This window comes from Globicephala melas, chromosome 15, assembly GCF_963455315.2.
Source record: "Globicephala melas chromosome 15, mGloMel1.2, whole genome shotgun sequence".
Taxonomy (NCBI): Eukaryota; Metazoa; Chordata; class Mammalia; order Artiodactyla; family Delphinidae; genus Globicephala; species Globicephala melas.
Window position 1 is genome coordinate 81893113 of NC_083328.1, and position 14398 is coordinate 81907510.

General features: G+C 50.6%; 1 protein-coding gene across 1 annotated transcript; it reads right to left on the reverse strand.

Annotated features, from left to right (window-relative positions):
- Nucleotides 1-3082: 3082 nt before the first annotated feature.
- On the reverse strand, nt 3083-12563 carry ANKRD60 (ankyrin repeat domain 60). The gene is made up of 6 exons (XM_060285336.1): nt 12515-12563; nt 12248-12450; nt 11966-12191; nt 7276-7406; nt 5571-5736; nt 3083-3387 (listed from the first exon to the last, which is right to left on the reverse strand). The coding sequence occupies exons 1-6, from the start codon at nt 12561-12563 to the stop codon at nt 3083-3085; spliced, it is 1080 nt and encodes a 359-aa protein (XP_060141319.1).
- Between the last annotated feature and the right edge of the window lie 1835 nt (nt 12564-14398).

Below are 14398 nucleotides of genomic sequence, written 5' to 3' on the forward strand. Positions count from 1 at the left end.
AGTCTCAAGGTGATCAGAACTTGAGAACCCAAGGAAGGCACCAAATGGTTCTCCTATTTGCCCCCAACCCCCGTCGATCATCAACAATTGAGCCCATGACTTCAGAAGGAGTCTTCAGTCCAGCTCTCAGACGAGAAGAGCTAGCATGTACTGAGTACCTCCTACCTCCCAGGCCCTCCCAACAACCTTAGGGACCAGGCCCCATGACCACCCTCCAACCTCCTGTACCTCAGAGCAGTAGGGAACATGCCCAAGGCCACAGGGCAGAGCCACCAAGATGCAATCTGGGGTCCAAGCCCTGTGTGTCCACACTACTCCAGTAGCAATTCCACGCTGGCAACTGAGAGTCCAGCTTCATGGGAGATACACAATAAGGAGGAGGGCGATGGATATTATACTCAGACAACTGACAGTAGCTCCTTTCCGAGACGAAGCCTGTCCCTCTCCACACGGAGGTGAGGCCCACCTGGGTGATGGCAGACCACCGCTGCTTCACCACAAAAGACCATCCCCGATACCTCGGGCCTAAAAGGATTTCAGGGTCCTACAAAACCGTTTGAGATCAACCCCTTTAAAAAAAAAATGGACACTAATATGTATAAAATAGACAATGAGAACCTGCTGTATAGCACAGGGAACTCCACTTCGCTGTACAGCAGAAACTAAAACAACATTGTAAAACAACTCTACCCCAATTAAAAAAAAAAAACATGTCTGTTGGCTCCAAAGCACGACCCCAAAAAACTTCAAATGTTGAATGTAATTTTCTGCAAAGTGTAAGGTGATGGCAGCCAATTGCAAATCAACTCTTCTGAGGCTATGGACATATTTTATTGAACAGGTGATACAGGCTTGTTTGAATATAACAGCTAGAATGTTAAGATCGTCTAAAAGGAAGAGCCCCCAGGACCTACAGGACTGTTTCAATGACCCTGCCACAGACCGAGCAAAATGTCACCACGGAGAGTTTGGAACTCACCCAATTGCCGGCCAAGTGTTTAGCTGAATTAGGGGTGACAAAGACAGAGGGCTTCCCTCCAAAGTTTGGGGGACAAATGTCAGGCAGCTGGCTCTGCTAACAATAAAGACAGCAGAGCAAAGCTCCTGGAAAACACATGACTCTGAGTCACACCACTTGTTAAGTTAAAAGGGTGCCCAGGTCCCCCTGCCAACACACCTCATTAGCTAAATGAACTGACCCTGCTGGATAAGGTTATTTAATATCTGCCTATTGACTTTGGAGAACGTCTGCCACAAACAAGATCTCAGTTTTGATATTGTTGATGCTGAGCTGTATGTTTTTTTCCTGATTATTATTTGTCAAACAGATCGCTGAGCTGGGTCCAGCCACGTCCACTGAGTGTAAAGCCACGTCACCAGCATGGCTCTTACTTGCCACGACAGCGGGAAATGCGGCCAATTAATGCAAAAGCGGAATCCAGTTCTTGGGATGTAAGTCAGAAAGAAGGGCGGCCGGGATACAGGGCCATTTTCCAGCACCTTAAAAAACAGAACTTCAACGGTCGAGAGACTGTTGCCACACAGACTGACTCCGGAAGCTGTGTCAGGATATAGGGCTTCAGAGAAACATGTGTGGCCACGGGTGGAAGGGTGGACAACACTTCCCACCCGGCAACACTCATGGCCATTCCCGCCCTGTGGCTTCAGAGCTGGGGAAAGTTCCAGTGAGTCTTAGGTTGCTTCTACCCGTTTCCCCAGTGAAATGAGTTAGTTTGACGATGGTCGGCAGTCCCAGCCATGTGCCTCAAATCTCCTACTTCTTTTGTTCCGTACGCCGACCTTAACATAATTCAAGCCAACGCTTAAAAATCAGGACTTAGGGCTTCCGTGGTGGCGCAGTGGTTGAGAGTCCGCCTGCCGATGCAGGGGACACGGGTTCATGCCCCGGTCCGGGAAGATCCCACATGCCGCGGAGCGGCTGGGCCCGTGAGCCATGGCCGCTGAGCCTGCACGTCCGGAGCCTGTCCGGAGGCCACAGCAGTGAGAGGCCCGCGTACCGCAAAAAAAAAAAAAAAAGAAAGAAAGAAAAATCAGGGCTTAGATCAACAAGCCAGGTTTCCAGCTCTGGGAAGCTCTGCAAAGATCTAGCTGCCTTTGGCTCGCCTTTCTGCTGCAGCTGAGTCCCGGTGCCCCCCTCAGACAAGGGTGTGCGTGTCAGTCCGCCCCAGCCTTCAGCCCTCCCTCTCGGCTCCCACACCCACAGGGCAGCTTTTGTGGGTGTCGAGCCCAGAGTTCAGCATAGACACTGCCCCACAGTAGGGATGCTGGAGCTACCCCAGTTCTAGCAGGAAAGGAGAAAGCTAGCGGGAGGGGGGTGCTGGGACCTCTGGGGATGGGACAAAAGGAAAAAAGCAGCTCCCAGCTCGAATCCTCTCCCTTACGAGCTCACCACCTTTCACACCGTCTCCTCCAAATCCAGTGCCAGCTTATCACCCTTCACCAAGAGTAACCAGGCACCCCTGTGGAGAACCAAGCTCTTAGATGCCCCCCAGGTCAGCCTGGCTTCTTCCCCCAGCCCACCTCAGACTCAGGCAGCAGACCCCTCCAGGAAGGTTCAGGAAAACTTCTGGAACATTGCTGGCTTAGGGAGCATCTAGTGCCATGGATTTTACAAACTGAAATTCACAGGTCACACTGCCCACGACCTGGTGACGTTTGCCTGCGCTGGTTTTGTACCGTAACAACAGAGCTACTCTCATCACGGCTATTACCCCTATTATGCCAATGTGTTAGATGGTGTCCAGACCGGAGAGAAGGTAATTGGTTCCCATCACCCCAAGCAGCGTTACTGGATACAATGAACAAATAGCTCAAAATTAAAGGCTGGCATGGGAGCCCATTAGGTCTGTGATGGATTTAGGAAATGAACACAAACTCACCCACTTCCATCAATACCCTCCTCAAGTCATTTGCAAATAGGACAGATGGTTTCGTATCTGATTCAGAGGAACTGCCACGTTTCCCGGCCTTCCTGCTAACCCAGAGCCACTGGCCACCGTGGATCTGAACTCAGGAACGTTACCCCAAGTCAGAGCTGACATGCAAACATTCCCAGGTGGAGCTACGTTTTGTTCTCCTTCTTGGATCCAAACCCGGCCTTGACTCTCTGAAAAGCCTTGTTCACGACAGGGTCCATCGGGTCCTTTGTCCCCAGCTTCACCATCCAGTAGAAGAGGAACATCCACCGCCTGCTCTGGCCGCAGTTCAGGCGGCAGGCAAGGGACATGGGCGTCTCCCCCTTGGTATCTCTGTCATTGATGGAGGCCTCATAGTTGAGCTGGAGGCTGATACAGTCCAGCCGGCTCATGGCTGCAGCCACGTGCAGGGGCGTCCTGCCCATGGGGGATCTGCCCTGACAGTTGGCACCTGGGAAATAAGAAAGTTGGCTGAGGGAGGGCCCCCTGCCGGCAGGAGCCAACCCTCTGGAAACCCGTTCAAGAAGAGAAGCATGGGAAGGGCTGAGGCTGGGAGAGGAATGCTTGGAAGAACGAATAACCGAGTGCACGGAGGGGGGCACTGCTGCATCTCCCCCCTCCCACCCCGCATCCAGCACTGCCTTCCCCCCCACCCCATGCTTCTCTTACAGCAGCCAATGACCTTCCTGCAATGCCTGTACCACTCTCCCACTCAAATCCCATTGTTGGCATCTACCACCCTTGGGGCGATGTTCTAGGTCTTTACTGCTCTGTCTCACCCACCCACCCCCCTTATCACTCCAGCATTACTCGCCTCCGTGATCTTCCTCGCCCGCCCATGCTCCGCTTACACCAGCCTTCTGGCTTTATCCCGTCAGTATACCTGCTCCCTTATCCTGCCCCAGGATCTTTGCATATGCCATTCCCTTTGCTAACAACACTCTCATCCTTTTTTTTTTTTTTTTTTCTCCTGGGCTAACTCTATGTTTTTTGAGGTTTCATTCACTTCCTCGGGAAAACCTTCCTTAGCCCTCCTCCCCACAAAACCCCCTGCATTTGTTCAGCAGACATTCTGCGTCTCCAGAACACACCACGCACGACTGACCATGGAATTAATTATTTGTAATAATTTGCTGACTTCCCTTCATAAACTCCACAAGAGCAGAAAACACACTTGTTTTGATCACGGCTGTTTTCATCCCCGGCACGTAGCACGATGCCTGGAGAAGACAGGTGCCTGGGAAATGACAGATGATGGGCAGCCTGACTCATGGACAGACTTCACTTCAGCTGAATTCCTCACTGCCTCCTGCAGATGGATGGGCTAATGACAGGTGTCCCATACGGACTTGTTGAATTGAATCAAATAGTGGGTAACAGATATCATGACACAGAAAACAAGGCAATTCAATTACATGCAGTTGACATTTCGGGAGCCAGTGTTTATGAGCTATGGCTGGTCAGTGAGGTAGTTTTAAATAGGTTTTCACAACACTTAGCCTCAGCCCTGGCGCCTCTTCAGAGCCACTGTCTGCAAAGGACAGAAAACTTTGCAAAGCTGGCTGTAATTTTTTAACTGGTGCTTTCAAATACATCACAGTTCCATCAGAGGGAAAATGACTTTTTATGAGCTTAACGGACTGCTGGGTTGTGAAAAGCCCATATTTCATCTTACAACAGGAGAAGTGCAGAAAACAGTGGAGGAAGGAGAGGAGAAGAGTCAGAAAAACCTCTACCCATCACAGACGTGGGGCCCCAGCATCCTGTCTGAGCATCTGAGATGCTTTCCCAGCTTGGTTGGTGGAAGTGGGGGAAACAACACAGAGAGCCTGGGCTCAAGGCCGAAGGCTGGGAAGGAGGTCTAACTTGGAGGCTAGTTGATATGGGAAACCCTCAGATGAGGCCCCCTCCTGAGCCCCAAACCATTGACCAAATACCACATTCTTCCTTTCTCCCGAGGAAGCCAGTGGCCTGGGATGTCTGCAACCGTCTACTGTTGGTGAAAGGTCTACACCTCAATCCGTGGGCCTCTTTTCCCAAAAATACTTTACATCCAGGGAAGATAAAACGTACTCCCACAGAACCTCATGCAAAGCCCTTTAACTCGGAGACAAGGCAGGCTAAGGCTTCTATGTCTATGGACAGAGAGAGAGTGAGAGTAATTGCCCCTTGGTGGAGGAGAGATGAAAAGAGGGTTTGGGGCAAATTCAAAGAGCTTGGAGAAAGGAGACTGGCTAGCCTGCTAACCACCAAGGCAGGGATGCTGGTTTGGGGCTAGACCCCTCGGACCACGGCAGAAACGGGACTTCGGGTGGGAAGAAATAACAAACAGGATGGGAATATCCCCAGCGGAGTGTCTGGTCGGACGCAATAAACCAGGAAGCCCCGTGGCTTGGTGTCCTGAAAGGTCCGTCTTCCTGAGCCCCTGGCAAGAGAGAGGACACAGCCTCCGATAAGCACGTCCAAAGACCCCCTCAGACAGGGACTGAGTGGCCCGATGGGGACCTCCATTGGTGGCTGACAAACTTGGGTCCAGGAAACCATTACTGAAGGGACCAGGAGGCAAGCCGCTGTGTCCCCCTTGCCCTCAAAAGAACCCCACTCTTGAATGTCCTCGGCTGCTATCAGAATTACCGTGTTCTAGAAGGTACTGAACAGCCTCCGAGCGACCCCTGTGTGAGGCAACATACAGCGCCATGAACGCTCTCTGAGAAATCCACTTCTTCCACTGCTTGTCATCAAAATGCTGCGAATCTGTTGTTCGGTGGAAAGCATCTTCGGCAACACCGAGGCAAGACAGCTGGGCGAGGTAAACAGAGTCACGCACGTGCGTCTGGGTGAGTTCAGAAGTGCAGATACCCCTGGCTGGTGGGTGATGGGACACTGGAGGAAAAGTTTGCTTGGATGCCACACGCAGGCTGGTGATGGGATCAGAGCGGAGGAGCTGGAAACGAGCCAGGGGAAGACATGTAACTCTCTCTACACGTCCAGGAAATACGAATTTACCATCAGCCAGGCTCGGGAGGCAGGAAATTCTTCCTGTCCATGTTTTGAAGAGAGAAAATAGCTTTTCTGGGTGTCCAGAGGAAGGGGGTTACGGCTCTGAAGGAAGACCCCAGCCGACACGGCACGGCCTCCCCAGAGGGGCACAGGCGTCTCTGGAGATGTGATGGATCCTGGCCTTCCGGTCTATTTTTGGGCCCATTGTCTCCATTAACTTTTGGGACACTCCGAACTCTGCTCCCAGGTGAATAACAGCCCCGGGATATAATCATCACGTGGAGAATTAAGGCTCTGAGCACAGGAGGACGACTACGGACTACGGACGGGCTCTGACAGATAGGAACCCGGTCGCAGATGTGCAGCATCCGGTGTGGGGCGAAGCGGGATGTGAGGGGCCCCCAGCGGGGTGACAGCAATTCTGGCTCAAGAGAGGAGGGACTCGCCCATCACCCATGTCCAGAGCAAGAGCCAAAAAGTCTAGGCACGGACACAGAGCCAGAGGGGGAAGCAAGGGAAGGCAGGGGAAGAGGAGAAAAGCAGGAAGGAACCAGAGGATTATGCAAGGAAGGGCCCCGCCCTTCCTTCTAAGGCTCAGGCTCCAGGGCAGCAGGTCCTGGCCCCCCGTCCCCCGAGCCCACTCCCCCTTCCCAGACCTAATCCCAGTGCCCCTCCCGCACCCAGCCTTCCCTGACCCCCATCCCAGCCAGAAGTAAACTCTCTCTCCTCCACAAGCTCATAGCTTCTCATCCGAATTTATTTTCCAGAAAGAACGCGCACTTGTCCCCTTGTGTCTGAATGATTCATCTTCACTGCTGGGTAGACACCCTGATTTCCTCCTCTTGCCTCCCAACTCCCACCCCAGAGCCCAGCTGAGCACCCAGCTCAAGGCCTGGCCAAGAGTTAACGGCACCCACTGTGTTTCCAAGTCTCTCCCCCTTGGGTGAGAGCAGACCCCCCCAGAGGATTTTTTGCAGCATTGAACACTCTGGGCCACACGTTTCCAAGTGATCTGGCATTCTCCACTGTTAACTTAGGTTTTCAACTTTACAGAGTAGACACGTGAATAGAAAACGTGCTGCCCTGGCTCCTTTTGGGGCACGGTGAGTGGGTTACAAGTCACAGCTACGTGGACGCAGTGAAATCGCAAAAGCCAAACGGCAAATGGCAACACTCGACTTGATCATGATGACATGAGTCCTTGTTATCTTTTCCCTCTACTCTGAAACTTTTACCCAAATATTCATATTAAAGACTAAGTGAATCCCCCCCCACACACACACACAATTTACAGCTGGTTCATGAAGTATAATATCCATTTAAAGAAGCATGAAAACACCTTACTGGAATCCCCTTCCACAGCCGCCAAAACCAGTTCCGTCCATCCATCATAATGCCAGATACCTAATGAAATAATCCCACCAGGAACAACATCGTGGCACCTCAGCGTAGCGTCATCCATCAAAATTCCTCCAGGGAATGATTTTTTTCTTTAAAAAGAAAAATCGGGCATTAAAGATAAACTGTTACATTGGTTTAGTTAAGAGATTACCTGACCTTGGGTATCACAAGGATAATTTGAGAGCCTCGAGCGCTACTCTCATTTGATGACCCCACATCCGTCTGTTTGTGGTTAGTGATGCTTTTTAGAAAATTAATTTGGCTTAGCTCAAAGAGAAGCCAAACCAAAAGAAAAAAAAAAGGCAACGAAAAAAAAAAGGCAACGATTTATAAGATTCTGTAATTGTAACTTGACCTATGGCAAAAAAAATACATGAGTGAATAAAAGTCATTTCAGGAGGCAAACCCTAAGTAGAGCTACTTGAACTTGAAGTAACTGTGTATTACAGATGTGGTGCAATGCGGTTATATAAGTTATAGATGTTAAACTAAGATACTAACTAATTCTGGTTAATGTTATCATCAGTTTGCTTAAAGAGGTAATAATGACAAAAATTTGTCGGATCTTTCAAATTGTAGTCTGTGGCAGCGTTTCTCAACCTTGGCACTCCTGACATTTGGGGCCAGATGCCCCTCTGCTGTGGGGTCTGTCCTGGGCATTGCAGGGCGTCTAGCAGCATCCCAGGCTTCTACCCACAAGATGGCAGTAGCCCACTCACCTAATTGTGACCACTGAAATGTCTCTAGATGTTGCCTAATGGCCCCTGGGGGACAAAATTGCCCCAGTGGAGACCCTATGGTAACATAAGCGTCTCAGTGACGTGGGATGGAAGAGATCCTTTCTCTGTTGGGGAGGTTCTCCCCAAACAGCCCCTTCCTCATATGAAAGAATGGGGGTCGGGGGGTGGATCCACTCACACTTCCTAAATTCAGACCCTTTGGGGCAGACCGTCAGAATTAGTAGAAGAGGACTGTGGAAAATTTTAAGAAAAATGCAGTTGTTTTTAGTTTACTTTTTAAAAGACACACACTTCTTCCTTCATGGCCACCTGTAACCTAGATGAAGGATAACAGAGTCATTTGTTATCTCCAATAAGCAGTGCCAAGAATGGAACCTCTCAACTCTGCCCAGGTTGGATTATCATTTATTCCGAGTAGAATTCATGAGTTTTTTGGTTTCATGACTGAGTGATTTCTAAGTGCCATTACCCAGCACCCACATGCTCTAAACCTCACGACGAGCCAAGTTCGTCCTCTCCATGTGCTGCAGGAGCGGACGGAGGCTCGCACGGCCAGCGAACGGCAACGCTGGGACTCCAGACCTGCCTTTCCTCGGCCGCCATGTGATGCTCACTCTAGATTTTGCTGGTACCTTTTAGCCCCCAGCAACTCCAGATGGTGGATGTAAACGCGGAATAGTGATTAGCAAATCTGTTAATTAGGGTCTTATTTGTGGTTCTGACACAGAGAATAATCAGTCATTTGCCTAAGTAAGACAACTCGAAGACTTCCTAACAACTTTGAAAAAAATGGAGCAAGGCTGTGTTTCCCTGAGAAACACAGGAGCACGGTGCACACATGCTAAACAGCTCTTAGAGAAATCGGAGCACATTCTCCTTTTACAGGCAGGCAGCAACCGCCTTCACCTTAGACAAATACTCATTACCACCGGCTAAGTAAATTAGTAGAGTTGACAACAGATGCGGAAAGGTGACCCGCCTCCAGGAAGATGTTCACCCCCTTTAGACTTGTGTCTCTCAGGGTTTTCACACTCATTATCTCATTTGATCCTCCCTGGCAACCTCTGAGGTGGGTAAAGAGGCATCAGGCTGGTTATGCATCAGCAGAAGCCCAAATTTCTTCTACTGACGTGCTGTACCTTCTCTCCTTCTCGTTTGCCGTCAACAGGAAGGACGGCAACCAAGCTTGAGAGAGGTCAAGCTTCTCACAGTTGCTAAGTGCTTGCTGAGTGATAGGATTGTGACATCAGTGTTAAGCCACTCCATCCCTTTCATTCCCTCTTAGCTTTCTTGAATTTATTGCTCAGCATAGCTCATCGGCAAAAATAAATTAGGGGTGCCGGACACCCGTAGTTCAGGACACGTAATTTTCGAATTACTTGTTTTGGAACTCTTACTAAGTTCTTCCACAGCTCACTTCACTTTTAACACATTAAGCACAGGTACATCTCTTTCCAGATAAAGCCTCAAAAAGGCTCCAAAGCTCTTCCAAATACCCCTGTAGCAAAGCAAACATATCATGAAAAATGCTTAACCGATTTCCAAGAGGGCAAAGGAAAGGATTTGGGCCTTCAATATACCTTCTGAGTCTCCCGAGTCACTTCTGCCTAAAGGGGGACACGGCACTGAGAATCCTAGAGCTCACAGGGCTCTGCTTTACAGATTAGGAAACTGAGCCCCGGAAGCGCAGGGCCTGGGAACACGATTCTCATGGAGACCAGCTGCTTTCAGACCTCTGTCTCCATGGCTTCCCGGTCCCTGCAGTATAACTGCAATCTCTCTGCAATATTGGCCGTTCACTTTCTCTGTGCAGCAGACCAGAGAGTTTTTTATATCTTCATTTTTCTTGAAGTGTTTTTGCATTGATTTCAACTGGGTGGGGAGATGTTGGAGCCTGGGGACTTTGATCCTGTTCTCATATGCTAAATACTGTAGGGATCGGATCGGGACAGCCAGGTCCTCAGGCCGAGGGAAGGAGACCGATGGAGGGAGAGATGGGGCTCTAGGGCCCTTGCCCGCCACGGGGTGCCTCCCCCATGGGATCTGTCTGGACAGGGGGCCTTGGGGTCCTGATTCAGTCACAGTGAGCTTTGGGCGCTGGGTTTCGATTCCGATTGGGCGAGCTTTGAGCTCCTGACGTCACAAGGGCACAGCTTGAGATTCGAGGTTCTGATACGGACTGGGTCAGTGCCAGTATTCGGGGTTCAAACGTGGACAGGGTTTGTTTTGAGATTTGGGGTCCCAATGAGGGCAGAGTTTGCTCTGGATTGGGGTTCTGATGAAGGTAAGGTTTGCTTTCTGTCTGGGAGTCCTGGTATGGGAAGGGTCTGTTCTGGGATGCAGAGTCCTTCTGCGGGCAGGACTTGTTTGGGGATTTGGGGGTCTGATGTAGGCCTGGGTAGTGTGGCAACCGGGGGTGAGGAAGCAGACAGGTCTGCCCCAGGATTCGGGGGTCTTGACAGTGACAGGTTCGGCTCCGAGATCTGGAGTCCTGATATAGGTGGGTTTGGTCTAGCGCTGGGGGTTCTGGTGTGGATCAGGTTGATAAGGGATTTGGGTTTTCAACTACAAGCAGAGTTTGCTTTGAGTTTGGGGGCCCTCGTGTAGGCCAGGCTCGTTTGGAACTTTGGCTTCCTTACACAGACACGGCTGGCTTAAACCTTGGAGTGCCGGTGTGGACGTGGTTTCTGTGGAGGTTGGAGGTTCAGATATGGGTAGACTGGACTTGAGTTTGGGGTCCTAGTGTGGGCAGTTTATCTCATGTCTTGGAGCCCTTCGGATGACACCTGGCTTCGGGTTCTTCTGTCGTCATTGTGAGCTTGGGAACTAGCTTTCAGGTGTGGGCAGAGTTAACTTTGAATTTGGGGGTCCAGATGTGGGAGGAGTTCACTTTGAGCCCCGGCATCCTTACGTAGACAGAGATGGCTGATGGATTGGGGTTCAGGTGCACAACTGGTTAAGCAGAGAGTGGGGCTCAGAATTGGATGTACCTGCTCTGGGGTCTAGGGTCATGATCTGGGTAGTAGGCTTCACGCTCTGGGACTTAGGTTTCTGTCGTGAGCCGGGGTCACCTGAGGATTGTATCTGAGGTTCAAACGTGCATATGGTTCGTGGAGAGACATGGGGTCCTGACGAGGGCAGAGTTTACTTAAGGCTTTAGTGTCCTTGAGTCTACACGGTTGCTGGGAGGACTTGGGGTTCGGATGGTCACATGGTTAGCCTGGGGATTGGGGGTTCAGTCTTGGGCAGGTTTGTTCTGGACTTGGGGTCCTTGCACGGACGTGGCTGGCTGGAGGGCTGGGGGTTCTGGTGTCCCACAGCCCAGCACAGGGACTTGACGTTTAATTCCATCTGGGTCCTGACATGAGCAGCCTTGCCCGAGGTTGTGAGGTCCCGCTGAGGACAGGCGTTTCAGACTGGAGGTCTCGTGTGGCACTGCTGGCTTTGGGACTTGGGTCCCTGATGAAGACGTGGGAATCTGAGGTTCTGGTGTTGGAGGGCCCTGCGGCGGCAGCGTCTGTTTCGGGACTTGGGGTCCTGACGTGCACAGGGCTGGGCTCAGGTTGGCAGGCCACACTAGACGGCGGGCTTTGGGCCTGGAGTCCCAGCGCAGGCAGGGTCTGCTTGCAGATTAGGGTCTTGCTGTGGACAGGGTCTGCCTGGAGATTTGAGGTCTAACGTGAAGCTCGGCTTTTCTGGAGCTGGGAAATCCCTATGTGTCCAGGGTTAGCTTTTCCACCCGGGGTTTCACGGGGGTGGGGTTTGTTTTGACATCTGGGGGTCCTCCTCTGGGCGGGCTTCCCTTCCCCCACTGCGGGTTCAGAGGGGACTGGGCGCCCCGGGTCGAGGGAGTACGTGGGGCCGGGAAAGGGGTCGGGCAGGGGCTGCCTTGGTCCAGATACTGGAGCCGCTGGAGGCTGAAGGGGATGCCGGCTATTAGGTCCAGCTCCTCCTTGAGCTCCCGCACCGTCATGTCGCTGCGGCAGCCTGTCACTCGGAACACCTCCCCGGAATCCTCCAGCAGCACCTGCATGACGAAGACGTCTGAGGCCAAGTCGAGCGCCAGGCTCACAGCCTGCGGGTCCCCGACGCGGCTCCGGCCTCGGGCGCGGTGCTGCGCGGGGAGGGGCCGCGGAACGGCAGAGCCCGCCCCCCGCCCGTCCGGCCCGCCCGCATCGGGGTCTGGGCGAAGGGCGCCCCCTCGACGGCCTGGCCGCCTCCGCCGCCGGGTGCCGGCCGCCCGGCCCGCCGCGCGTCATCGCCACCCCCGCCGCGGCGGCCCCTCCGGGACGGCCGAACCACCAGCGCCCGCAGTGGGCCGACGGGCCCGCCGTTAACCAAGGCGGGGCTCCACGTGGACGCGGGTGACGTGTCTGCGATAAGGGGAAAAGGGCCCGGGCGCTTCTAAAACACTGGGAGGATGCATTGAGACCCAACCAGAGGCCTCGCCAAGGCCGCGCGCCCCGCAGACCCACCACGGCCGCATCCCCGACTCCTCCTCGCCGCTTCCGAACTGCTCTCACCGTCAGTTCCTTGAACTCGGAAGACGAGGCGGCTCGTGGCCGTTGTTAGGCAACTGTGACCTCCTCTCCATGTCTGTTTAAAATACAATCATTGCACAATTCGGGGCCAACTACCTGTAGGAATTATGCGTGAATAATGCTCTAAATCATCTTTGCATGCGTCGTCTACAGAGGGTGGTAAAGTGCAGACTTTAGCCATGCTTAAAAATCGTTATTTCTTAGCATGAAGGAAAAAACCAACATTGCAGAAATATGACCCCTTTCAAGCCGATCTGGGCCCAACTTGACAGTGAAAAAACCTGATACTTGGCCACTCCGGAAGTGGGAGACAGACCTTCCTGAAAATTTGCAAAGCTACATCAAAATCCGTCCATGTTGAAAACGTTCTCGAATTCTTGAAGTGAGAAAGGCGATAATGAAAACACTTAGCAAGGAGGAAATGTCCACTTGGGGAAAAGCTGAGATGGTTCTATTGTTGAGATGCCTTTCAAGGCAGCTGTACCTGTGAGAAACTATCTCGTGCTTTTCCATTAATTCACCGGAGGAGGCCGAGTGCTCAAGAAAACAGGAAGCTTACCTTCAGTGGTCAAATCACAGACACTCAACACTGCACCTAAGAACAGTTAATACGTGAAGACCTAAACTGGTGGAGAAGCTACAGGAGAGAACAGCAAGGGCAACCAGAACAAGCTTGGGAAAATCTGTTGTTACCAACGAAGAATAAAATGCAAGCTTTCAACATACTTTCTGCAGAGAAGTTAGTCATAAAAATAGCTTTCCACTGGAAAGGCGTTCATATTAGATTATAGAGGAATTTTAACACATAAACTGAAAATTTAAAGGTTAGATTATTTACCAAAGAGTCTCAACAAATCTCTACCAGCACATCTGATTCAGGAGGCAAATCCTACACATCACAACACCAACTGATCTGTCTTTTCCTTAATGGAAAGTGAAGCTCTGCACAGAATACAAGATTCCAGTTGGGTAATTCTACTTGCTGCTAGATCAACAGATTTTAACATGATAAGCTCAATTTCTAGGCAATAAAAATAAATTAAAAATTGCTTGCTGCTGAAGCAAAACAATACCTCCGTCTATTTACTTTAGACAAGTACTAAATACAAGATAGATTGATTTTTTTTCTTCTCATTATGTAGTCGCCAATGTATTAACGTCACTCTTTGCTGAAGTTGTCAAAATGCTATCCTGGGTTGCAATGTGAAATTCTCATACATGTGCCTTATTTTCTTTGGCACGGTATAGATTCCTTCCTTTCTTTTTAAAGAGTCAGCCCAGTGGAATTTGGGGGAGGGGAAAACATCCTGTATACCAGGAAATTCAATATATAGCTCCAGAAATTTTATCTTTTAAAAAAAAGAAAAGAAAGATAAGAAAAAGATCCAAGGGAAGAATGGAGACAGCTGGCGCGCCCTTTGCAGCTATAGCTCTGGGACCCCAAAGGGGCTGTTCTTTCCTTCCCTTATGCTTGCCTTTGAGAAGATACAAATAGAAACAAGAAAAATAACTTCAGCATACATGTATGCAGAATTTAATCAACTGTTCATAGAGCCTTGAGTTATTAACTAATGCAAAACCTGTTTAAATTCTAGAGTATCTTTCCCTTAGTCTAAATTTTAAAAGCACGAAATCTAAGTCCTGTGTACTTAGATGTGAAGAGTATCACAATTTAACCTCCCAAATCACTGGTATTTGTGGCCAACTATATAGAGTGATCAGAACTATGATTTCCTATTTTTTGTTAAGATTCTAAAGCATCAGATATAAAGTCAATATC

Coding starts and splice junctions, on each gene's coding strand:
- ANKRD60 (XM_060285336.1), bottom strand. CDS start 12,563: ATGCGGCCGTGGTGGGTCTGCGGGGCGCGCGGCCTTGGCGAGGCCTCT. Junction 12,451..12,514: donor CGGCCTTGGCGAGGCCTCTG/GTTGGGTCTCAA, acceptor CCCTTATCGCAG/ACACGTCACCCGCGTCCACG. Junction 5,737..7,275: donor TGGAAGGGGATTCCAGTAAG/GTGTTTTCATGC, acceptor TACCTCGCCCAG/CTGTCTTGCCTCGGTGTTGC.